Genomic DNA, 25,960 nt, shown 5'->3' with positions numbered 1-25,960 from the left:
TGAAAAAAACCTTGCTCTTTCTCTGTGCTACCTGTGTTAATTCTGCAAACTGACCAAAAACCACTTGCTGTGTAGCCTGATTCGCAAATCTAGAAGAGAAAACTCAGCCTAAAGAGCACAGACAACTACAATTCTGCTGTAGAATGTGATTCCACAGCTTCAGTCTGCATATGGTTCTAGAAGAAACCTCACCCCTGTAGGGGGAGGGTCTGAAAATTTCAGTTGCACTCACTATTCTTCGGAGCAGCAACAGGTATAACTGCAGACAAAACATCACATTTCCTGTTTTACATAATAGTGCTTCAATCTTAGGGTGTTTGATCCCTCTAGAAATGCAAAAAGAAATATAACAGTGCATCAAAACCAGATTAAACCCTCTGCAATGTTTTGGTGCAGAAATATTGTGCTTAACCATATTGTGTTGCACCATTCCGATGAATGGTGCAACAGCCTGGCACCACAGAAGGTAACCAATCACAGGACTACAAAGCTATCCCTTCTCAGATATGAGTAAGAACAACATAACAAAAGGGATAAAAGCTGTATAGCCCCTTAAGGTACAAGCTATCAGTGCAGTGGTTAACATTCAGCTTTCTAATGCACAACTCAGAAAGGTGTACTTCCCTTCTGATTGTGACACAAAAAAAAACCTCAGGAGATGATGTGGAACTAAACAGTGCCACAAACTTTGTCACTGGAGGTTTTCCTGCCTTGGAAGGCAGGATTTCTGCTTCAATTTGAACTTATTTGCTAGTTTTCATTTGATTGAATTACCTTAAACTGAGATCTGTAACAGGTCTTAGAGCTGTTTTCAGCAGGTCAAAGTTTTTCATCTTGTACCTTTTTCTCCAAACTAGAGATAATCCAAAAATTAACACATATTTTTTTATGTTCAAACCCTGCACATATTCAGTTTGCAGACATGTCCTCAAAGCAGAATGATAACAGCACAAAGACCTGCTTGCTCTCACAGGTAGCTACAGCAAGGAGCTCACTTTCATGAGCTTTATCTCATGGGAGAAAATTGTATGCAAACCCTTCTGGAAAATTGTATGCACACCTGCATATTAACAAAGGAAAGTTTGAGCTGCCTGGCATAACTTCACTGTCAGTATTACCCGTGCTTGCTTGGTTCTGTTAGCACATGTTGGCCTGCACCTTCATTTGCTGGCCAAACATGCTCCAAGAGGAGGGTGGGGGATGTGACCTACATATTTCAGGGGATTCCCAGCATACTAGCTTTTAGTATTGACCACAAAGAGGTTTGAGCCCCTAGAGGTAATTGTACAGCTAAATCACTAAAATCATGACAATTCTGAGGTCTACAAAACCAGCTAAGAAGGACTGTCAGACATAAGACCCAGAGGAAATGGAAACTAAAGACTGAGAAAAAGATGTTAGATTGAAGAAGTGTCTCACCATTGAGGGGATGGCTTATGGAACGAGACAGGTGCAGACAGGACGAGACAGGCCAGAAGCTGGACGTAAAGAAATGTGATGGGATCGTGAGGCGGTTCACAAAGACAGGAGACAGAAGGGGGAAGATAAGAGATGGGTATCCATGCACACCTGAGACCTGTGCCGAGGCAGTTACAGCTGTAGGAGACCTGGGCCTGATGGGGTCTAGTGGGCAAAGTCCAGGTTGGCTGTCTAGCACACAGGCGATGCCGGTGATCCTCTCCCTGCCCCTGGGCAGTGTGCTCTCAGGAGACCTTGGGTGCTGGCCCTCTGATACTTCCCTCAGTTTTAGACTAGCGACCCCTGGCTCATCCTGGCAATCTGTCCTTGAGACTGGATAATCCACTGGGCTCTCCTTAGCAAGCCCTGTTGAGACCTCTCTACCAGGAACCAGAAACCCAGCAGTTTGATTCTCCCTCTTGGAGGTTCGGACCTCAGGAAAAGAGGGTTTCTTTTTAGAGGCCCCAGCAGGTGACTGTGGAGACTGTGGCTCAAGCAGGGTTTTTGTTTTGGTAGTGGGTGAGAAGGAGGCCAGTGTGGGTCTATCAGGCAATGGCTTAGGAATGTCAAGAATCAGATGTGCTCGGTTTGATGATGCCAACTTGCTGTGGAAGGACTTGGGAGATGAGCAGTTTACAACTGGCTGGAGTGCAGGTTTCACTGGAACATTTTCTTTCACTGGCAGCTTAATCTTCTCAGCATCTGATGTGGAACTAAATTGTGTCTTCTCTGTCACTGGAGGACTAGTCCTCCCGTCAGTCAACATTTCAGTGGAGCAACCAAGGTACAGATTTTCCCCTACAGATATGCTCCTTGACATCTTAGCCCGGAAGCTGGTTGTGGGGTTCATGTAGGACTTTGGTTTTACAGCCCTGACATCTTTGGCCAGCAGAGCACCAGATCCATCCATCTTCAACATACTGGCTGATAACACCCTGCAATTGTTAGGTCTGGGATCCTTCTCAACCACCAAAAGAGTCTGAGGACGCTGCTTGGCAGAGGATATCACTCCTGGACCCTTATCTGTGAAAATTAAACAGATAAACATACCAAAAATAGACAAGAGCCTGCAGTGAATTCCTAAATTGGAATTTAACATGGCTCAGTTCAGCCCCTGTGAGATGTGTACAAACATGACCACTAGTTCAGGTTAGTATCACCAAGTCTCAACAGCTTTTTTTTTTTTTTTGCCATCCCTCATCCTGCTCAGACAATGCTGCTTTCTTCATGACAGAGATTTGTTCTTAACGTCTATGGTCAGAAGACCTTGGACCACTGTGACTCTTAAGAGAGAGGCCAGAAAAAGCAGGCAAAAACTGATATGTGCTGTTGTGGTGATCATGTGAGATTTTTTGGTTTTTTTTTTTTTTTGGTTTTATAAACAAACTTATAAATGGTTAGTGAGTTACTTGTTTCAAAAATAGAGTTATTTCACACAGTGGGCATAGATACAGTAAGCTCTCTGTTGCTGTCTCTTCTCTCTTTCTCTCCTCCCCACTCTGGGGAGCTTCAGTCTTAGCTTGGAGCAGCCTCCCAGCAAGGGAGAATATTTTTGCAAATAGTTCATTTCACCCTTGCCAGTGCTTCTCCCACAGATGTCAAACAAATATCAGAGACTGATAATTAGAAGACCAGCATCTGCATTAAAAATTTAAAATATTAAATAATATTTTAATTAATAATATTTAAAATATTTTCCCTTGACAGGCTAGGAGTTAGAAGACATGTAAAGCCTGTAGCTCAGAATGCAGAAAGACAAGCTTAATTTAAATCCTCCACTCAGAAGTCCCCATTTCATTCTCAGCTTCATACCATCATTCCAACATGTGTCCTTACCCTCATGCACGAGGTCATGCACTGACTGTGCCTTCCTCATGACTGCATTCACAGGGCCTTCTGGAAAGGAGGCAATAACCCGTCCAGGAGCCATACCAACTCTGCTGGGCTCCAAAGCTGATCTGCGCTTTTTCTGCACACAGGTAGCTCGATTTGAATTTACATTCTCCAGGAGCTGGCTGTTCTCCGATGCATCACCAGGATGGCTGCTGTCATTTTTCAACAGGTTTGCTGTAAACTGACTGCTCTGGGTTGGCAGCTCGATGGGCTTTGAAACCAGTGTCAGATTGGATGAAGAGAGTGACAATCGTCTAAAGAACACAATAAAGAAATCCCAGTTAAAACAAGTAAGTGTGTTCCCCTGGATAGAAAGGAACATGCATTAATTTTCTCTGGAATTAAGAACTCCTCCCTGTCTGGACTTTTTTGAGTCAAAAATGCCCTAAGCTGTTACCACTTAATTCTACTCAACCCTGCAAGCTCTGGTCCTCAGGCATTTGACTAGAGACTGCAATCACAGATAGCATTGGGTTGCTGTTTCCAGGGAGGACACCATAAAAAGTGAAGACAAAAGAGAAGGAAAAATTCCAGGCATAGGAAAGACTGGGCAAAGTCAGGTCAGGTCTTTTCTCTCAGCTCACCTTACTAAAATTTAAATCTTTTCAATTCTAAGATAACCCTAAGAGGAAGTAAATATGCTTTCCTAACATTATGAAAGCATAATGACTAGGAAAGCTGCTCAATTAGCAGCTTTCCAAGAGGAAAGCCTAATTTCCTCTTCCTCTCCACTTCAGACAAACACATTGGGCTTACTTCAGAAAGGAGGCCAACTTCCAAGCTGACATGTTTAAACAGCTGAACAGATTCAAAGCCCAGAGGTCTTCATAATCAAAAACTACCTCCCCTGTAACATTTTTAGAGCACCAGTGTCTTCCTTCACTCATCACTGCAACTCTCCAGAAGCTTACACAATAGCTACCACTGGTTTTCTTCCCAAATATACATGAATTAGACTAAGAAGCATTCCTGACAGCAGCAACAGCAGCTGAATACAGCAATAACAAACAATTTTCCCTGCCATGCTGAATCTGGACACAGCTGGTGAACCTTAGAAGATGTATTCAAATCTGCTTAGTCCTATATGATAAAATTCCTTTGAGCTAAGATTTTGGGTTGTCATTTTAGAGGAATACAAGAGTATTTGTTTTAAAAATTTATTAACCCAAATCCACAAAAGCATTCATCAAACATTTTAATTTTTTAAAATTTATTTGTTTTGTTGAGATTTTTTTTTTAATAACAAGGTAAACGGCTTGCAGAGGCCTTTTGGAGTGCTTTAGGGAATTCTGGAAGAATAATATCCCTGTGAGGCTTTTTGTGAGACACCAGAACACCCTGTGAAGGCATGGGACCAAGAAACAAAGCTGAGTAAGAAAGGACTGTAAAACAAAGGAAAAGTTGACAAATCTACTTTCATTGTCCAAGCTGAATGAAATGCAAAAGAATAAGCAGAGCATAAACAGTGAAGAGTAAATTAGATTATTAGTGATTCCTCCAACTTAACCAACCAAGGCATTAATCATGAAACAATTAAGCACGTTGTTGAAAGAGGGAAAAGAACAAACAATAGTGTTACATTAGAATAAATAGAACAGCAAAAGTGATCCAGGATAACCTGACCAAATCACAAGAGTCTGCAAACAGCCTGCCAAGAGCTGTGCTAACACTTAGCTGTGCCTAGGCACACCAAGGCCAGAACTTTGTTCAGCTATTTTCACCAAGAACCTAGTGTGAGACCTACTCATATTAGTATAAATACACAGACAGAAACACTCAAAATAAGCAAAGCCATACCTGAGAGCCGGGGACTGGGAAAGAAAGCGAGAGGAAATGCTGAGGGTTTCGGTTCTTTCCAGATTCCTACATGAGCCACCTAAAAATTTTGGTTAGAGGAGAAAGAAAAACGAGCAGTTTATTTACAGAGCATTCTCTGTAAATTTTCTTATAATAGACACTACAAAGTGTTCCCTGATATCCAAGGGGATTTTTTTAAGTTAAAGCCACGGAGAATGAAATAATTATATTTGCTTTGCCTTTAGTGTTCTACTTAGATTACTCTGCCTTAAGCTGCTACTCTCCCTAAGGGTACGCCTCCTCCTTTTTTGCTTCCCTTTGTGTCCTGTCCTTCCTATAGGACTGTGAGGCACTGGCATGAAGCAGAAAACAAACCCATCAAAGAGGAAAAAAAAAAAAGGAAAAAAATAAAAGAAAAAAAAAAGAACCCGAAAAACTCACATAGATATTGCTGCCTGTAACCATTATAAATTCTAAAAAGATATGCTTTATTCTGGAGTTGGTCGATAAAGACAAACCAGCTCCTTTGCCACTCTGATGTCTCCTCTTATTCTTTCTCTCCACCCCGCTTTTCAGCCTTTTCTTTTGTGACACTGGCTATGCCTTGATGCACCGCTAGAGGCCACTGCGTGTCACCTGTGCGGGGCTGAATGCGCCGTCAATACCTTCCTTTACAACAGGAAAAACCAGTCCGGGAGCAGTGTAACAGCTCTTTAGGATTCCAGGGACAATACCTAACACAAACTGACACAGAACCCAGTCTCATCAACACAAATTAACACAGAGAGAGATGAAGTTAACAGGCGTTAACTCTTTAAGCCTCTTAGACTGTTTTCCATTTCTTCCCCTCTCCCCACACACACAAACATCCATTAAAGCCTAGCAGAACTTGTAGCCGGTTTTGGTTTATACAGGAGAAAAAATCAGGAGTGACCTTACAAAGTCTCCCCACTGAAAATACAGAGATGTACCTTTTCCATCAGTGTTGCTCAGGGTCCCAAAATGCTCCTTGAGGAACTTTTCCTGATCAGGTACCTGAGGAATTTCTCCCTCAGGCATGCTAGTACCCACATCCTCCTCTCCTTCTCCCTCCAGGTCTGAAACACCATCTACACTTAGAGGCTCAGTGCCTTCGGAATCTGGGAAAAGGCAAAAAAACCTCAGTGCTGTAAAAACTAAATCACAGTAACATTAGCCAAATTTAAAAAAAACAAACCAACAAAGATGCTAAATTGAACCTAGAATGTTAAAGTTAGTCAGCATTACATGCAGAAATTCTCTAATCTATCGTATCTTATAAACAGCATAGCCTATGGCATAATCAGTACTAAATCTGCCTCCTTGGCTAGGGAGGTAAGAGAAAGCCAAAGGTACACAAGGAAAGAAGGAAAGTGCACCAACTCCTGCTTCTACAGTGGCTTCATTGAGGTGTCTGTTCAAACGCCCCTGAATCTGAACAGCAGTACCAGTGTGACTAATAGGAGTGTGACCTCAGGTCAGCCCACTAAGAGCTCACGTATAAATAAATACATTTATAATGGCTTTGCATCTTACCTTCATTCGGCTGGTCTGGGCTGGACAGACGACTGCTGCTGTAATCTACAGAGCAGGCACTGTCTGGACTGTGTTTGTCTGGGCATCCATTACTGTGATAACCTCTACACAGCTTCCCATGGGGCAATGCTTTTACCTGGAACTCACTACAAGAGAGACAGGAAGTAACAGCACTGGAAGAGGTATTTGTTTACATGTAAAGAAGCACATTTTAACTTTATTAAGGCCTTACCTGTGTTAGTAACACCTTTTTATTACAAATGTAAGGCTTTAAAGAGAAAAAGAAGTTGATTTTTCTCATCATAATACAGTAAATTTTTTGCATTTCATTAAGCTTGGACATGGAAGTCCCAAGGGGACTGTCTGATTTTCTGGGCGTTGTCAGTTCCCAAGATTACCAGGCACCAGCAGCACTCTGCTCTGGCTTGATTTCCAGCACAGGTGAGGAACAAATGTAGAAGTTTACATGATGAAAAAAAAACTAAAACCAGGCCTACACCTGCAGGAGAGAAACTCCAGTTTGCCATAGATTTAAGCTCTAATACACTTTTTTTCCCATGTTCATGACCTGCTTCTTTGGGCAAATTCTGTGATGCAAAATATACCAGATTCTGGCTTTGAGAAAGACTAATTTACTGAAGAACACCACACAAAAATACAATCTTGTATGACGGGGTTACTGATTTCTGTTGTGATTTCATGGGTCTTATTCTGTCAAATTTCACCAGCACTGTTCTTTGGCCTGATGCCTAAGGACTTCCACTTTTCACTTTTGAAACACTTTGGTTTCAAATGTACTCCAAGGCAAGGTAGGATGCAGAAGTCAATCAACAGAACTGAATGGCAGCTACCCCTGGCAGCTCCCATACACTGCAAACATTTCCATGTGTTCAGTCTGCATCCAACATCACAGGAGGGTCTCCCTTTCTTACATGATGGAGCAGCACATGGGTCTACTCTGTCCAAAGGTTATCAGCACAAAATTAAAAATGAAAAATAAGCTAGGTGAAACCTAGCAGCCTCAACTGCAAAATCTTGGCATACTCTCTTGCTTGAAAGTCTGTCTAAATCTTTCAGCCCTGCTCTCTGTAACATGACAGAAAACAAAGGAAATTAAACAGCTACTAGCATTAGGTTAAGAGGGGAAGGGAAGAACAAAATTCAGGGAAGAAAAATAAAAGGGAGCACAGAAAAATTAAATTATGTAAAATTAAAACAGAGGAAACAGCAGAAGAATAAAAAAGGTCTCCACTGTCTCCAGTGTCCTTTTCAATTCCATCTGTATTGAACAATTCATTCTATTTCCCATAGAAGAGTAATCACACACTACGTTTGCTAAATTCTTGCCCAATTTCCATAAAGTTTCTCCTGGGTAGGCATTTCACTGCCACATATGTGTCACTGTCAGTGAGCTTTCCAGCTTCCAAGTTTTTCCTTGCTATTTTCAACCCAGATAAGGGAGAAAGCAAAAAGGCTACTCTCAAGTTGTTTACTCAACAAAAAAAGAATTGGAGGAGACTGTTAATCTGCAGTTCCCCCAGAGAAAAATTATTTTAATGGTGCCATCTTAGCGTCATAGTTTCATATTCCTCTAGCATCCATCTGACATAAAACTCTCAACTAAACATGCCTGACATCAATTAGGCAGTAAGTCAAATCATCAAAGTTACCACACAAGCTGCAAGAAAACCAGAACAGAAACATCTGAGCCATGCACAGCAGAGAGCTTATTTTTAACCTGCTAGAGTCTGTGGGATGGATTTCATCTTGATCAGGGTAGATTACACATTCCTCACTCTCAGAAGGTTCCAGTTCCTGAGAGAAAATCCCTTCTTCACAAGACACAAGCCGAATCACTTGGGGTCGTGCACAAGACCCGTTATCTTGGGGAGATATTGAGCTGCCAACCTGGTTTAATTAAAAAGAAAAAACTAGATATTACCAGTGTTTTACCTTACATCAGCAAGTGCTGTGCAGGGGTAGAAAGTATGCATTATAGCACAGAATATGTTCAGCAATCTGAGATCAGAAAACACAGCAATCCTTCATCTTTTCTGTTCCTTATTTACTGAACTTGCCAGACTACTGCTGTACTTTCCAGGTTTGTTTCCTGTTTGCAATTCCCTAAAGTTCTTTGGTAAGTACTCTTTGATCACACATCAGGAGTATAAGCCATGTGGCAGCAAGTTCCTCCATTACCTTCTATAGACTGATTGGACAATTCACAAAACTGGGCCATTTCAGCTCAAAAACTGAATTACTGCACACAACAATCTGAATCCTCTTCTCAGTCACACAGTTATAGGGGAGGGAAAACTTCTAATGAAGCTAAGCACTGGACAGACTGCTACTGGAAAATAGGCACTAGCTTTCTGAGGATGAGCACACATTACTTGCTGTGACCCATCAATACAAAGATCAAAGAGAATTTACTCATCTAGCATGGCCAGCATTATGGGCTTCATGTGAGCTGCATCCCAGTGGTTACTGGAGTCAAGAAACTGCATCCCAGCAGAGTGAGCTAACAGGTTACGAAGTTTTTACACACCTGTATCTCCAAGTTCAACTTCTCAGCTTGTTTTTGACATAAATATTCAAAGAGCTAAAAGCAAATATGAGGTCTTCCTGCCATTGAAGAGAAACCTTGACCCCACATGATCTCTGCGATAAGACAGCAGAATCACACATTGCAGGAGCATTAATTACAATAAAGCCATCTAATAAAGTTCCTCAAAAGTTATTTAGAAGACCTTTAACAATAAAAAGAATGGCCTCAGGTAGTAGTAAATGTAGGTAATAACAACTAGATGAAGGACAGATGCACTCAGAGTGGGTTCCCCTCCTCAGAGCAGTACTGCCCTTACTTTGTTGATGTGCACAGGAAGGTCAGTGTGCTCTTCTCTGTCGTCCCCATTGCTGTTTTGAGACAGCGAGTCTCGACTTGGAGAACGGGATACAGAGAAGGACTCCAGCTGGCGCAGGTCAAGCATGGATTTCACAGTCATCTCTATGCTGCTGCTCGGCTGGGACCAGCGACTACGCTGCCGGGGCATCTTGCTCATTGGTGCCTCTGAGCGCTGGATGGCCGCTATCTCTTTGGCCTGAAGGAAATTAAAACACAGACTGTCTTAGAGACTGAGTTTGGATGACAAAAAAATAGGAGAAAAAACACAAGAAAGACAGAAAAATATAATTGTGTCCGCCTCAAAACTGTCTAAGAGACAGCCTGAAAGGCACCTTTAATTATAAAGCATCAAGTAAAAATGATACTTTTGTTGCTGCTTCTTGCACAACTGAACAGTTAAATGTCTTGCTCAGATCTAAGTATATGAACAGCTTCAGCACCACATGAGATTCAGATCAAAAATGAAAAGACAAAAGCATAACATCTGATGGAAAAAGACTGATGTAAAAATCCCAAGTGCAGCTCTGGACTCCAAACACCCTAGTCTCCTTAACTAGGCTCTATTTTACCATCTCTAAATCATTCTTCAGAGAGAGGCTTCTCAATGGTTTCCCACCACAGCTGCACCTTTCCCACATGCGCAAATGAAGATTTTAATCTCTCCAGGAATTTCTCCTTCAGTTTCCTTGTTACAAGAAATACAATCTGAAGGTTTAGTAACTCACCCTCCTCATTTCCCAGTGGGAAAGGCTTCTTGAGAGGGTAAGGTCTGGATCTGCAAAGGTAAAGAGACATGCACCTAGTTGACATCCTAGCCAACAGTCCAGCTTTTGAACAACCTCTTACCTCATCTTTCAACAAAGGCAGTATTACTACACCTTTTGAACCACTGTCAACACATGCTTTCCCACTGACTACCCAAATCATTGTATCAAAATTTTGATGGAGACACACAGTTTTATTTAAGATATCCATTGAATCAGCAGACCACTGCAGAACACTTGCAACAGTGCAGTGCCCTCCCAGAGGCTTGGGAAAAAAAATCTGTTCCAATACACAGTACCATCTGTGGTAAAAATACATCAAATTAACAACAGCAATCTCTACTCCAAGTTTTATCAGACATCTCTAAAATTCTCTCTTTTGAGGAGATATCTTGATCTCTTTTGGTTTCTGCAGAATTTTAATAGCTTGTAGACCCCAGCCCATGAAATTAATTCAAAACTTCTTTAGCCAGGTGGAACTAGCAAGAAACTTGCCAATTTGACAACTGCATTTCTAGACAGAGAACTCTGAAATGCACCCCTCTTCAGACGCAGGAATGGGCAGGTCCACATTATCCATTGGTATCTATCCCTGTGCCTCTGCTTTGGCCTCTCTCTTTCTGCCCATACCTTATTATCCCTAAGCCAGTGTCTCTCATCTTGTCCTCCCTTCACATCTATGCCATTTTCCTCCAGCTCTGCTCATGTCCCTCTCCCATTTATACCTGAGTCTCTCTCATTGTTGCAGTTGGACTGAATATGGAAAGACTGCAGCCCTCGTAACTCATCTTCATCATTGCCTTCATCTTCACCATCCTTATCGCTGTCTGATGAGAGTGCAGGCACAGAGGACAGGGCAGAAATGGACTCATGCCTGGAAGGCAGGAATTAGAAGGAGTATTATGGTTTGTGCACGAACTGCCCACCATTTCAATCCTTACACCAGTTCTCCACCTTATCTCCATCCATATTCAGGAGGCTGCCTCAACTCTCTCAAACAGCCCTTGCTCTAGCACAGCCCACCTCTGAGAAACAGGGCAAGCTAAACCCTGCACAAAGATTTGCAGATCCTGTCACAACAACGTTCTGTGGACAGACGCTGCCACAACAATGTTCTCGTACATGTGGAAGGTTGACGGAAATCAGAAGTAAACAAGTGTGAGAAAGAAAAATGGAATTAAACTGGGCCTTCCATTTCAGACTCTGCCAATTGATAAGGTCAAGATGGTAGATTACATTTGAAAGGCAAATATTTTTCCCACCCTTAAGCATTTCTTCTCTGGAACTGATTTACACATCAAAAATGTCAGAGATAGTCTCTGTTTGAAAGTAATTGGATTTATGGCAAATTAACCCATAAGAGACAGGTTCATTTCAAGGATTCCTCCAGGCAGACCCTGAAGACACAGCCCACACACTGTAAGAGCACCATACTGACTATTTTAACTTTAAAGCACAAGGATCATGTAAAACATATCTTATGCAGATCTTTGGTTTAAGTAGATCAAGAAAAGTTTTACCATACACACCTCAGAGGCACTCCCAGCACAGAATTGCCACCACCAATCAAGGACACTCAGTAACATCAAATTTCACTCTACCTCTTTCTTCTCCTCTTCCCTTTCCTCTGCACACTCCTTCAGTCCACAGAATCAAATGAACAAATAAATTTTTGGACAATAATTTAAGAAAGAAGAATTCCCAACAAACAGATTTGAGTAGCCCCTACTCCATGGCCTTGAGCTAGAGTGCTGAACTCATCATAAGTGACATTTATAGGATATCACTGGTGAGTGTTGAGTGTCAAGCATTATTCATGAAATAAAAATAGCTCATCCACCAAATACAGAGCAGTCTGGTGAGGGATCAACTTCTCCTGCAGCTGACAGATCACAGGCAGTATTGAAACATGGTAAGAAGCAGTTAAGGTATTTTAATCTTTTCTCTTCCTGTGTAATGGCAGAACATCAATTTCCATTTCATTAGGAGTAATAAGTACTCAACCATTTCAGATGAGCTTCGAAATGCTCTGGCAAAAAGAAAAGTGAAACTGACTGCAGCCTACAGAGTTCTCAAGTGAAAAAGTTCCATTTTGGTCATCCACATCTACTTTTGACATTTGAGTTTGTCAGTCTCTTCAACTTTTCTACTGTCTCCTTGCATGCTCATCTTGTCACTCTCAGGTTCTTGTGTCTAGACAGGGGAATCCTGACAAGCTCAAGCACCACAGTATGCTTGAGGTTATGCCATGTTTCATCCTATGATATATATTAATTACATTTATTCATGGTAGGCAATATTAACTTTGTATCGGTAACTTTGATAGCATCCTTCTGCTTGTGTTCATCATGGTTGTTTGTGGAGTTCATTGAGACAGAAGGGTTGGATTATTAGTCCTTTAAACATCTAGCTGGTTGAATACCTCACAATGATGAGGTGATGTGGCAAGGCAAGATTATGGGTTTGCCAAGCTCCTATGTGTACTGGCATTGGTTTAAATGGAGAAGGGAGGATTGCCATCCAGGTGTTTTACGCTACAAATAGAAAGATGGCCCCTGTCCATCAGATGGTGACTGAAAAAATTGGTGAGGGGAGGGGGGAAAAGTATGTTCCACTGTCCTTAAAGTAGCAGAGTAAGAGAATGCAAAACATATTTGGAAGTCAGATGGGTTTTTTCATACTTCAGAGAAAGAGATAAACAAGTTATGAAGTAATGTATTTGATATAAACATAATGTCATCTTGCATTATCCCAGCAAAAATTCATGCCCCTCTTCCACATCCTTCTTTTTACAACTCAAGTATGCTTTTCAAACTCAGTTCTGTAACTTGAAGGGAGACAGATGAATTAATGATATTTTCAAAATGATCCTGGGTCCCTGACTTGAAACTGAGATACTCCTGAAATGAAAACTAGGTTCACAAGGTCTTTAGTGTTTTAACTGTTGTTCTTGCCCAAGTCAACCCTTCTATTCAGACTTCATTATTTCTCCTTTCTTTCCCTGCCTTCCCCCACGTACTGTGGATTTTTTCCTAAGCCCCCTGTTGCACACATCTCCTCAATACTCTTCCTCAGTTCCTTTTCATGCTTTGATAGGAGTCAGTATAATGTACAGTGAGGTTTCAAGAACAGAAGCTGTTTCCAAATAAGCACAACATGAGAGCATTTTGAAAATTAAGGAGTGAGACTTCTTGGGTTTGCTGAATTCCTTCCAAGAGCCAAACCCCAAAGCATCATTATACCAGAATGAATGTTTCAGAGTAGCTATTCCAGAATAGCATGTACAGGCATGTCCAATTCTCAAGATGCATGTGACGCAGAGCAAGTGTTTCAATTGTAATTGTTCATCTTCTTTGCTGAGGAACTATCCCATTCTAATAGCACAGAATCATTAAGGCTGGAAAATACCTCCAAGATCATCAAGTCCAACATTTGACTTAATATCACCATGCCCAACTAAACCATATCATGGAGTGTCATGTGTACTCATTTTTTAACACTTTCAGGGGTGGTGACTCAACAATTTTCCCTTGGGACCCTGTTCCAGTGCTTAACCACTCTTTCAGTGAAGAAACTTTTCCTAACATCCAACATGAACTTTCCTTGGCACAACTGGAGGTCATTTTCCCTTGCTCTATTGCTAGTTGCCTGGGAGAAGAGGAAAACTCCCAGCTCACCACAACCTGGATGTTGTTCTACACAAGTCAGCAGTGCCAGTTGCTCTTCAGCTCCCAGCTTTTGAAGGGTCAGACAGTACAGGCTGAATGGAAGGGAAGGACTTTAAATTAGAAAGTCTTCAGGACATGGTATAGACTTAAAAGTGCCATATGTCATTATGGAGTTCTGGTATTCAGACATCTGATAATAGGTACTCTGTATGCTTTTGTATGACCTGAACCCAACCCTGTTTTGCTTTCTCAAAACAAAACAAAGCAGACAAGAATGGCAACAATCCATTTAAAGAGGTATGTCATCAGCATTCCCACTCGGATCTTGTGCTACTTAAACCCTCAGCTTTAGAGATGTATTTATGAAACTGTAACACCCTGTGTGGTAGGTATCACCAGCAAATTATATCCTCCTGCTTCCCCCTCAAATGCTGAAGTGTTTTAAAAGGAAAATTATTCTGCTTTTCCCCACAGAAAGATCACAGTGCACTGACTTCAGAGTTTCCCTAGTGTAATAATTGCACTAGTTCATCACAGACTGAGGCACCATTTCTGATAAGGCATCAAAAGCTTGCCCCACTCTAAGCCCTGGAAACAACACAGCTTTCCTGGACTGGACAAGACCCACTGAGAATTTGATAAGGAGCTCTTCTTTCCAAATATTTCTGACAGCACACAGTACTTCTTCACTGTACATATATAACTTTTAGACAATTTAACTTGGATAATTTTTTTTTCTCCTGCTATTATACTAAAGACTCAAGGAAAGCCACAGATAAAGTGATTTTTAAAACATGACTATAAGCACTGCAAACATTCCACTGTAAAATCAGCTTAAAATTTGAGACAAGCTTTTCTTAACTATAAAGGCATACTTGGATCAAAACCAAAACCCTAATAAATGACCTTTACATGATTCCGTCACTGAAAATATAAAAGCCTTAAAACTAAAAAGTACCAGCAATATCGACTGAGTACAAGTTCTATTACTCCAGACTATCAAAGCTGCTCATGTTCAGGAAAAAAAGCACACATCTGCAATTACCATAACCAGAGGTAGAACTCAAAGGCTCTCAGGCACACAATGGAGAACTGTGGGTCTTACAGGTCAGAGCAATTCCAAGGTAATACAATGTCCCATAAAGGTGAGTCAGACAAATCATTCAGAGAAGAAACTTCAGTCTCTAAAAATTTTTGGAGGGACAGAAAATGCTCTGGAGGGACTCTTTAGAGAACAGGTTGGATAAAGAGAAGTTATGAAAAAGGTTTACAAAACCATGGGCACTACCAATAACTGGCTGCAGACCAAAAGACCACCAGAGCTCACAATAAACAGAAGCAAAGGACTTTAATGAAAACTAGTAGGAATGTGCTTTAACAGAGACAAGAAAAGTCCTTCTTTCCACAGAGAGCAGTGAACTCCAGGAACTTGTCACCAAAGGAGACTGCAGAGGCAGACAATATTGTGAAGCTCAAAAAGAATTTATACAAACTCAGTGGACAATTGGTCCATGTCCAGATAGCAAAGGAAAAAGGTAGAAATGTACCTCCTAACACCCCTAATGTAACAATGGAGCTTGAGGCAAATGGACCACAAGCTTCATACAGCAAGGCTCACAGAGTGTCTCACTAAATAGCATCTTCCATTTGTCAGGGTCACAAGCAGAATACTGGGCTTTGTGGAACACTAGTTTGACCCAAAAAGGCATCTTCTGTGTGTTTACACTGCTGATGTTACTCACCTGGGTTAATTCCTGCCCTGACAGTTGCAACTGGATAGACTATCCTGAATTGGAAATCTTATCTCCCCATTGTCTCCTCAGATCAATTCTGCTACCCCAGCATTATTTTGATTATTCATCATGTAATACACCCATACCATGATAATAGCAGAATGTGTTACATCCCCCACCAAATTCTAGCAGTACTGTTCTAGAGAAGATCTAGTAGAACAAAAGACTTATCACAAGGCAGGGAGCTTTCTCATACTACTGCCAGTCTTTTGAGACAACCATTTTACACCACAAGTTGCAACTCAACTCTCTACTGCAACCTATAAAGACAGGCTTTGGAAACAATCAGAACAGGCACAGGGCACCTAGAAAACAAATTTCACTCAAGTTCATTAATTTTTCTTCTCCCACCTCAATAATGCTGGTCCACTAGGCTCTTCTTCCATTGTCAGTACCAATCCAAAAGGCTCTGGGAATTATATCTTTGCTGATCTCCAGTGACCACAGCGGACGATCAAAACTGAAAACAAGCTTTCAAAGCTGACAAGTAGATTGCAGGCTTGCAAAGAGGCTACCAAACAAGTTTACTAAAGTTCTGGGCTTGGCGTGGCACTAGCACCGCCCTTCAGCGAGCGTCTGTGATGGAAACAAGTATCACCTCACCAGGAACGGGACTGGGATTATCTGTCACAGGCTGAGCCTTGGTAGGGTAAGGCTGCAGCTGCTGGAATAATAGAGAGACTGCTATAAAAAGCACATTGCTTGACAGATCCAGAACTTTGGCTAGAAAAAAGGCTTCCTGAGTTTTCCCAGTATCGTTACCAAAAGCACTTATCAGACAAGACTCACTTCAGGAATGAGCAGATCAAGACTTTCCAAAACAAAACTATGTAGACAGACTTGTTACAACATTGCTTGCTCCCAAAGGGAGTGGGAAAGTTCTTGTGACACTCAAAACCCAGTGTGGTAATCCTTCCAATGCTTTGGTACTTTTATATCCAGAACTCCATGTGCAGTCATTTGGGACACAGGAACAAAAAAATCTGCATTTACCCTTTTTTCCCCCCACTGTGATCTCATAACAGGTTGGTCAGGATTCTCCCCTGCATTACTTACAGTCCAACTCAGTCTCAGTTACTTACAAACTACAGAGAAACCAAACACATTAGACTAATAATCAAAAATACTCTGTCACTCTTGTTCTGCTTAAAAACAGAAGCACCACTTTTAAAAGAAAGGTCACTAGATAAATTTAGATCTATTCCACTTGTTGGCTGCAGTAGTTTGTTTTTAGATACGTTGTTTACCTAGCAAAAAAAAAAAAATATTCAGCTAGCAAGAGCTTTTCTCATTTAATTTATTTTTGTATTTATTATTCATATTATAATTATTTTAGCTGAATTTTTTCACAGCCTCCAGAAAATAGTTAACAAAGAAACAGCAAAAGTGTAAGGACTCTTTTAGAATTATGATCAACATAGCCAACTCATAGAGCTCACAGGTATACTGACACCACAGAAAACAGCCTTTAAGTTGCATTCAGATTAGATCTAAAGAACTTTACTCATGAAGGATCACAGCTTCCCTGCTGGAATTCTGTGTACCATCCTCAGTATTCCTAGGTGAACTGCTTAATAAAGTTTCTGACCACATCATTAAACTAAATTAAGACACAAGAGGCATTGCATACATATTGCAATCAGTGAGGCACACTAAGCCTGCCTGGAAGATCCCAATCTGGTTTCTATATCCAAAGAAGGGGGGTACAAAACCAGATTCAAAAGTCGAATAAGAGAACTTTAGGAAGAACACTATCAGTGAAGACACCAAAAGCCTTACAGGTGAATCCCAGTGCCACACTTTCACATTCCACCCTACACAGCCAGCCACCCATTCTCAGCCTGCTCTGCTCACCTCATGAGTCCAGCTGCCTTGTGAGGAGGAGACTTCTCTGCCTGCTTCCCTCTCTGTTTCATGTCCGACAGTCGCTGCCGCATGTTGATGGTCATCTCTGAGCTCAGACGCCAGATGAAGATGCAGCTGAAAGAGAGAAATGTGAGGCTGGGATCAAGTCTCAGTTCAGTTTATTGATACAAATTCCCACTGCATAGACAAACAAGAGCCCTTCTGTCTGTGGCAGAGACATGCAGAAACAGCTTCACAGAAACTCAATCCCATCACATTGTGATGAAAGGGCTAAACCTGCCTGTCAAAGCCTCCCTGTGAGTAAGATCAACTGCAGAGATATTTACATAGACTCATCTCTGATTCTATACCTTTTTTGACTATCTGACCAGCTGCTGAAGGAAATGCTGCAGCAAGTCCCTCTGTGGTCAGCAGGATAAGTGGAGCCTACAGATGCCCCTTGCATCCTCTAACAGCAGCTAAGCTGAAGTCTCTGACTGCCCCTACCCCCAAAGGCAAGGCCTTCCTAATGCCCACCATCCCATGGAGTCTCTGCAGTATTAACAGTTGAGCTCAAGTGGAAGTACTTTTTGCAGCAAGGTGCTTCTAGCGTTTTACTTGGGACTCCCTACAGGATGCTTGCACAGAATTTACACAGCCATTAGCTCAGCTAGTCAGAGCACAGAGCTAATAACACCAAGCCCATGGGTTCAATTCCTGTAAGGGCCACTCATTTCAGAACTGGATTTGATGATCCTTGTGGGCCCCTTCCAATTCAGAATGTTCTGTGAAATATTCTGTGAAATTTCACTGAATTTGGTCAGTGAACTCAAAAGCATTTGAGAGAAGGAAAAACATTTGAGAGAAAGAAACAAACAATGCGGTCTCATTTCATTAATTTCTTCAGAAATTCAGTTTAAAAAATATTCCTCATCACATTAAAGAATACTGTATCTCATCTTCAGCTATTAGAAAGTAAAATGACCAGCACTGTCTTTGAAATTAAACCTCAGTGTTAACTAATTCTTTTCATCTCAGTCATCTTTCCTGTCTAGCTGGGTATACCTACGCTGATGTAGAAACAGAGATGGTACTTTGGCTATCACTTATAAAATCTTGCATCCTACTTTGGAATCCAAAGAGGATTTAATTCAGTTCTTCAAGACCCATCAGTGACAGTATACTCATGTGTACTCCAATACACAGAAGATTTTTCAACGACTGGCTTTTCCTTCTTTCTTGATAGCTTGTAAACATTAATTTGCTTTGCCATTTTGAACAATGACCATGAACTTTGGTCTCCCTGACCTGAGGCAAATGTCAAAAGTGCCAAGATCCTGAATACCTGAATCTTCATTTTTTTCTCTCTCGTGAAAAACAATTAAAAAGGTTTAAATTTCCATATCACACCCAAAAAAACCCCTAACATCATCTTTGCAGTCTGTGGAGACTTTAAGGCAAAACTAAAAATTCCCTTCTTGTTCCCAGTGCCATGCTCAGGAGCATCGCTCCCAGCTACTGAAATCACATACAGACACTTTGCATTGCCCATGAACAGACTCTCATCCTCCCAACTGGAGCTTTTCAACCAGGAGAAAGGGGTGAGGCACTGCGTCTGGGAACCATGGCAACCCAAGACAGCCAGCTGTTTCCCCTCAAGGAGCAGCTCTTTCCAAGTAACAGCAACCATAATCTGCTGCTGAAAAAATACTGAAACAGAGGGAACAAAATTCTGAAAGTAAATCTGGCTTGTTCATTTATCCCACCCCCAGCAGTTACCAAACTTAGAGACAAGCAGCAAACAGCCCAAGCCTGTGAATACATTAGCATCCAACACAAACTCTGCAGAAGCAAGCACCCACGTACCCCTTTTGCTGGGGTTGGGGAGGGAACTTTGTTTAGTTTTTTCTTACCTTGCATTGCTTTCCTCACATGAATCTCACAGTCCTTATGCCCTTTCTCATCCCTGTTTTTCTCTCTATTCTCAGCTCTACTCTTCGCACATGCTGCTATGTGTGAACAGACTCTGTTCCCTGCTCTCCTTTGAAAAAGATGCTTTCTCATATCCTTACAGCAAACTTTTCAGGAATCCTTTCCTCACTTCTCATCCACCTCCTTCATACCCTTAACAAAGAAAATGGCCCTTTTGCTCATGAAAATGTCAACAAAAGAATGTTGCACTAAATCACAAGGATCACTGGGGACTTCAAACCTTCCACGTTTCTGGAATTTGTGAGAAGTTCACAACAAAAGGACTCTTTCTCTTACAACTTTTGTCCCTAATGTATTTAAACACTTGAAAGAGGAAAACGAAATTATTTATTTATTACTGAAAGACAGAAACAACCAACTGAAGGGAGGTTGTAGACAGGTGGGGGTTGGTCTCTTCCACCGGGCAGCAACTGACAGAACAAGAGGACACAGTCCCAAGCTATGTCAGGGAAGGTACAGGCTAGATATTAGGAAAAAGTTTTTCACCAAAAGAATAATAAAGTACTGGAATGCTCTTCCCAAGGAGGTGGTAGAATCACCATCTTTGGATGTGTTTAAAAAAAGGCTGGACATGGCACTTGGTGCTATAGTCTAGTTGAGGTGTTAGGGCATAGGTTGGACTCGATGATCTTAGAGGTCTCTTCCAAACTCATTATTCTGTGATGAGATATAAGGTGATATATTGTATGTTCTATAACAACTCACCTTCTAAAACACTCTTTCAATTCAACTGTGATTTATTAATTTGAAAACAAAGAGACAGAGAGAATCTGGGTTGCTCTGAACTTGCAATAGCACTTCAGGAGCCACATTTCTCATAGGAAAAATTTTATTCAGTTCAGCTGAATTAAAGTATTCACTGATTCCAGAAACACTGGCTCCACTCACCTGTATGATCATCATGTTAGGCATGTATTCTCCCTTTTCCCTTGGGCTCAGTCTGGTGACTGCTTAAGCTTTTAGTGAACTGATTTAGCTCACTAAATGTGCAGAAAACTCATCTCAGGGGAGTACTGTTGTAGTGACCTGATTTAGCTGAATGAGGGGTCAGTTGCACCACTGCTGACTCAGGGGAATGGGAAAAGGACCGTACAGACAGGACCAAAAAGTGAGGACAGGCCTGTCCCTCTTGCTGCTAAACCGACTCTTTCACCTGGTGAAACCTCATCAGCAGGAGTATTGCAAGAAAAAGTTTTGGCACTACTAGCAAAAATAGCCCTAGATGCCTTTTATTACAGGCCTGAAGGCTGGTCAGGAAACAGGTCACATGTCTGTCTCCTTTCCAGCACAGAATAGTATTTACTCCCAGAAAAGGGAAATACTTCACATGGGTCCCATTCCATGAAACAATAACAAAAGCTCTGTGAGCTTTGTCAACAGCACACATTCAGGATTCAGAAAGCTCTAAGATTAATTTGGAATTCATAAAACATCTCTTAAAAAAAAAAAAAAATCTACCTTTCCTAAGGACATGTTACATCTAGTATGAGAAGGCATAAGCCATAACACAAACAAGCAAAACCCCTTACCTGTCACCAGAAACAGAGATCAGATGTTTGCAGTCATTACTGAATTTCATCCCAGTTACAATCTCTGTGAGAAATAAAGCACAAAAAAAAACCAATCTTCCCTGAATTATTCAAATGAACAGAAGAGATCATTAGCCAAATAGCCTGTCTGCACTCAGTAATCCACACTTCACAGATGTGAATATGCCCCAATTACCATAACCATTTAACCAAGAATCTAGGCTTGACATGGAAGGGGTAATCCATGGCAAAATATACAAGGAGACTGAATTCTCTTTTGCCTATAATAGAATAGCTCCTGCATGGTAGGAGCTGAGGGTATATCATTAAGAAACTAAATATACACTGAAAAAAAATCACAGACTACTTTACAGGCTATTAGAAAAACTGTGTAAATAAATACACAGCTTGACAGGTGAGTGTGTGTGTGTGTGTGTGCTTGTGTGCAAAATGCAAAAATTGAACTTGCAATAAAATATTACAACTTCATCCAACTACAATCTATTCAAAAATATCCATTAGGTAAACTTTGGTGGGGAGAAATCTTCAGAAAGGGTCTGATACTAGTCAAAGCTACTATATAGTCATCAGCAGAAAAAAATGAATATCCAGAAGTTTATAAGCCTTACCTGAGTGTCCATACATGGTTGCAACACACTCGCCAGAATAGAAATCAAAGATGGAGAGGTTCTTGTCAGAACAACTGGTTGCAATATACAGACCCGAAGGATCTGTTTGCACCTGGTTCAGGAGACCAGAGGAATGCAAAAATCTGGTGAGAAACTGCCTTCAAACTACATAAAAATAGTTCAGAGTACCCAGGACAGTCAGGCTAAAGTGCAAGTAGCCCACACAGGAGTCCAACTGAGTACCAACCTATACTCAGGTTGGAGTACAAATCTCCAACCTGACCAGACTTTTAAGACTATCTCCAACCTAATCAGAGACTGAAGGCACTTAAATTAAATGCCTTCATGACTGTGAAGGAATTGCCACCAATGGAATTGCCACACAATGCTACTTCTCTCCTACTGTCTTTTAACCATTGAGGTCTTACTTTCTTCTATGTTAAGATCAAAACAAAACAACAAGAAACTCCCACCCCAAAACACACACTCCATAAAAAAGAAAAAACATCAGAGCTGACAGAGTTAAGGGAAATATTAAAGGATTCAAGTCTTCAAGAGTGAAAGCAAAAAAGAACTCAACACTGCCAAGAAACTGTCTTTGATAATGATGCTGTCACATCTCCAGTATTTGCAACTCCCATTTTTCAGCTATTTTGTTTGTTGCTTGTTTCTTCATGTGCACCTATTTGTTGCTTTATCTTGGATCAAATATAAAATCCCCTGTAAATGTCTCACCAAGTCTAAAGCAGCACAATACAGCGAATACAGCCACTGTCACCAATTTAGAAAATTTTAAGGAACTGAGAGGATAAACTGTGTTTTTCAAAAGAGACATTGTATTTAAATAATGATAATTCTTTTGGTTTGTTATGGCTCTTGTTAAGGCTCTTTTTGTTTGTTATGTTTATTTTGTTGATGTTTGCTTCCAGTGTCACTGTTTGAGCTCTGCTCATTAAACTGCAATGTGTATTATGATCTCAGAACAACATGTCAAGAAAGTTTAAATTCCAGAGACAACCATAATCCCTTGGTTACATAATTGTCTTAAAAATGAGCAAAGCAACAGTAAAAGTAATTGAGATTCCCCTCTTGAGATACACATTAAAAGAAAAACCCACAAAAAACAAAGGATATTAAAAACAAAAAAATTCAGCTCCCAGAACATTTCATGGTTTTTTGTCTGAGAAAAATCAAGTACCCAAGCTTATCAGCAGTTTAAAGTATAGCATCAATTTTTCATTTTCTTTGCTCTGGCTTACAAAAAATTTGTGGGAATTATAATAGGCAAAGCGAAAGATCTTTCACTGTAAAACAGAACAGCTGACACTGAACAAAACTGTTTGTTTCCCCCCTCCCTTTTTAGCCAGTTATTTACACCTATCAATAGTTTCAGCTAGAAGGGAACTACAAATATCACCTACTCCTGCCTGACCAATTCAGAGCTGACCAAAGATTCATCAAGCTTAGTCTCCTCCATAAGAGCCATGTGTTTAAGGTTTGTTATTAAGTACATTGATCAAATGCATCTTCAACACCGTCAGGCTTGGAGTATAGACCACCTCTCCAGGACTTCTGTTCCAGTGTTTGACTAAACTCTCAGTAAAGACATGCTTCCTAATGTCCCTGGTGCAGCTTTGAACCATTCCCATATATCCTGTCACCAGATCCCAGAGAGAAGCACTCAGCACCTCCCCCTGTGTTTCCTCTTCTCAGGAAGCTGTAGAGAGCAATGCAGTCACCCTTCAGCCTCTTCCTCTCCTAACTAGATAAGCCCTAAATCCTCAGCTGCTCCTCACAGGACATTCCTTCCAGTCCCTAATAATAATAAGACTGCTGACCTGTGCAGCAGTAGAAAATTATCAGTGGAAAAAAAAATATAATGAAGAAGCTTGTTTGGCAACTTCAGAGATATTTTGATTTTTGTCAGCTGGCTTTCCCCCTTTATAGACAAGAATGCAGTTCTTCCACTCCGCTGTGAATCTCAAACACACCTGGTTTACCAAGGTAAGCCCTGGATAGTGGCAGAAGCAGGTGTGCTACCCTGGCCCAAGGCCCAGACGCACTGAGCAGGTGGGAAATTTGAACAGACTCTCCCTAAGCAGTACAATTCTTGTCCAGAACTCCAAGACCCAGGCTTTTCAGGTCCAATACTATTTAATTTTACCAACTCAGAGTTTCCCTTGTATTTGCCCTCTGAAACCCACTTCACAAACACTGATCAACAGGTATTTCCACTTTAAAAATCCTAACAAACCCAGTCAAGAAAACGAGAATGAGCTCTCTGGAGTAGAAAGTAAAGGATTAAATTAACTGGATTAAATAATCTCCTGACACATATTGGTGCAGTTCTACTTGTTTTTACAGCACGGTCCTGTGACTCACTTCAGAAACAGGACAGAGAGAAAAATCAAAGATCAGCTTCAGCATTCATTGACTCTCTTCCTGTTTCAGCCTGATGAAACCCAAATATATTACCAGCCCTTAAGGGTGAAAGTAGGAAGAAGCAGCAGCAGGGTAAAGGACAAAGTATGGAGCAAGAAAAAAAAAAAAAAAAAAGAAAAAGAAAAAAGAAATTACTGTACTCAGGTTTATATTTCATGTTCTTGTCCCTGAATTTAAAAAAGCTGAAAAATTGAAAAAGGAAGGAAAAGAAAACAGCTTACTTTGATAAGGGTGCCATCTTCACCTTGGGATCCCTTGTAAAGCTTCTTCTGCTTCCCACTGCTTATGTTGAAAACCCTGAGGGGGTGACATAAGATAACATGGCTCATTGTGCCCAGATACTACTCCAGGGCTGTTGTCACCAGGATCCTTTTCTCTCCCTGTTCCTCATTTCATATAAAATACAGGAAACAGGGCCAAACTACAGGAAGTGGAGAAACTACCTCCATGAAGTATTATCACCAGTCATTTAAATGGTTCAAGAAATAACCTCAAAAGTAATGCAAAGGCAGATTATCTGAATTAAAATCAAGGCTTTGTTCTCAAGCCAATAATCAGTCAGTCCTCACTGCTGTAAAAATACCTGGGCTCCTTCATACTAGCGCAAAGGATTAAGAGAGCAAGACACTTTATGTCAGAAAACAAAATCAAATTACATCCAGCAGTGATATTTAGCTATGACCAAAACTCTTAACATGTAAGACAGCTACAATAGGTGACACACAACCACAGAGAGACTCCTTTGCTTTCAAGCAGACAGATTGGAGAAATGGATAAAAATAGAGAAGAGAATGGACTCCACTTGTTCAATGACAGTCACATCTATTTCAGTTTTAGGTTCCCACAGTCCCAGATATTCCACAGGACCTCACAGCTTTCCACTTAAGTACCCTCAAAACCAAAAATTACCACAGTGCAGAAGTTCTTGCCCCACAGTTCAATGATGTGCCAAGGAAGGCACACTTGCTCCCCCAGTAGAAAGCTTTTGCTCTGCAAAGCAACCCAGTGAGAAGCCACGAGTCCCATGGGAATTGCACATACACAGCTTTTTACCAGTGAGGGGAAAGGCAGAGTTCAACCTCACAATGCCTCAGATCTGTCTCAAAATGTGGTATCAAACAACTTAGAGGAATAATAATAGAGATGGGGCTGCTTCATTTATGACTGGAAAAATATTTTCAAGTTGAGAAGGAAAGGAAAGCGAACTAACCTGATGTTACGATCCTGGCATCCAATAGCTGCATATTTCCAGCTGGGGTCCACATCCATGTCATAAAGTGTGGTTTTCCTAACAATGTGATGTGTTCGGGTAAACTGGACCCCTTCTCCTGTCTAAACATACGGGTAACAACTGTGTCAAAATCAAGTAGTTAATCCACTATTAAAAGCAAGTAAATACAGATGAGTCTTCTCACACAGCCAGCACAAAACAATCCTTCCCAGGGAGCTGCTGGGAGCAGCTGGGACTGGAGGCACAAGGAACTCTTCCCTCCAGCCCATACTTTTTCACCAGTTTTCACAATAGCTCTGGCAGTGAAGGAAAAGCAGATATCCTAACAGTTCTCTATTTCTGCTGTGAGAGGTCAGGCTGGGAGTAGCTGCATGCTCCACAGAACTAGTTGTCTGAATGCAATCTCTTCTATCAAGTCACTGGGAGGCACTGAGGCTGAACAAGCTCATACAGAAACTCT

The 25,960-nt window shown here is 41.1% G+C and overlaps 1 protein-coding gene across 4 annotated transcripts in view; it reads right to left on the bottom strand.

Annotated features, from left to right (window-relative positions):
* The window catches only part of MAPKBP1 (mitogen-activated protein kinase binding protein 1), a 101,592-nt gene that overhangs the window by 7,813 nt on the left and 67,819 nt on the right, over window positions 1-25,960 (bottom strand). For 2 of the 4 annotated variants that reach the window (XM_059849506.1, XM_059849505.1), the window contains exons 16-29: window positions 25,480-25,601; window positions 24,491-24,566; window positions 21,828-21,939; window positions 21,199-21,262; window positions 17,687-17,812; window positions 11,097-11,245; window positions 10,333-10,382; window positions 9,567-9,803; window positions 8,441-8,610; window positions 6,703-6,848; window positions 6,120-6,287; window positions 5,149-5,227; window positions 3,295-3,605; window positions 1,420-2,481 (exon numbers count right to left, since the gene is read on the bottom strand). In XM_059849506.1, coding sequence (XP_059705489.1) covers window positions 1,420-2,481; window positions 3,295-3,605; window positions 5,149-5,227; window positions 6,120-6,287; window positions 6,703-6,848; window positions 8,441-8,610; window positions 9,567-9,803; window positions 10,333-10,382; window positions 11,097-11,245; window positions 17,687-17,812; window positions 21,199-21,262; window positions 21,828-21,939; window positions 24,491-24,566; window positions 25,480-25,601 — 2,872 coding nt within the window. The remainder of the gene's footprint in view (window positions 1-1,419; window positions 2,482-3,294; window positions 3,606-5,148; window positions 5,228-6,119; window positions 6,288-6,702; window positions 6,849-8,440; window positions 8,611-9,566; window positions 9,804-10,332; window positions 10,383-11,096; window positions 11,246-17,686; window positions 17,813-21,198; window positions 21,263-21,827; window positions 21,940-24,490; window positions 24,567-25,479; window positions 25,602-25,960) is intronic. The other 2 variants (XM_059849507.1, XM_059849508.1) reach the window with 2 other exon arrangements.

The sequence above is a fragment of the Haemorhous mexicanus genome, chromosome 6, assembly GCF_027477595.1.
Source record: "Haemorhous mexicanus isolate bHaeMex1 chromosome 6, bHaeMex1.pri, whole genome shotgun sequence".
In the NCBI taxonomy this organism is placed as follows: Eukaryota; Metazoa; Chordata; class Aves; order Passeriformes; family Fringillidae; genus Haemorhous; species Haemorhous mexicanus.
Note: the sequence above shows the minus strand (reverse complement) of the source record. Positions and strands in the feature narration are given on the sequence as shown.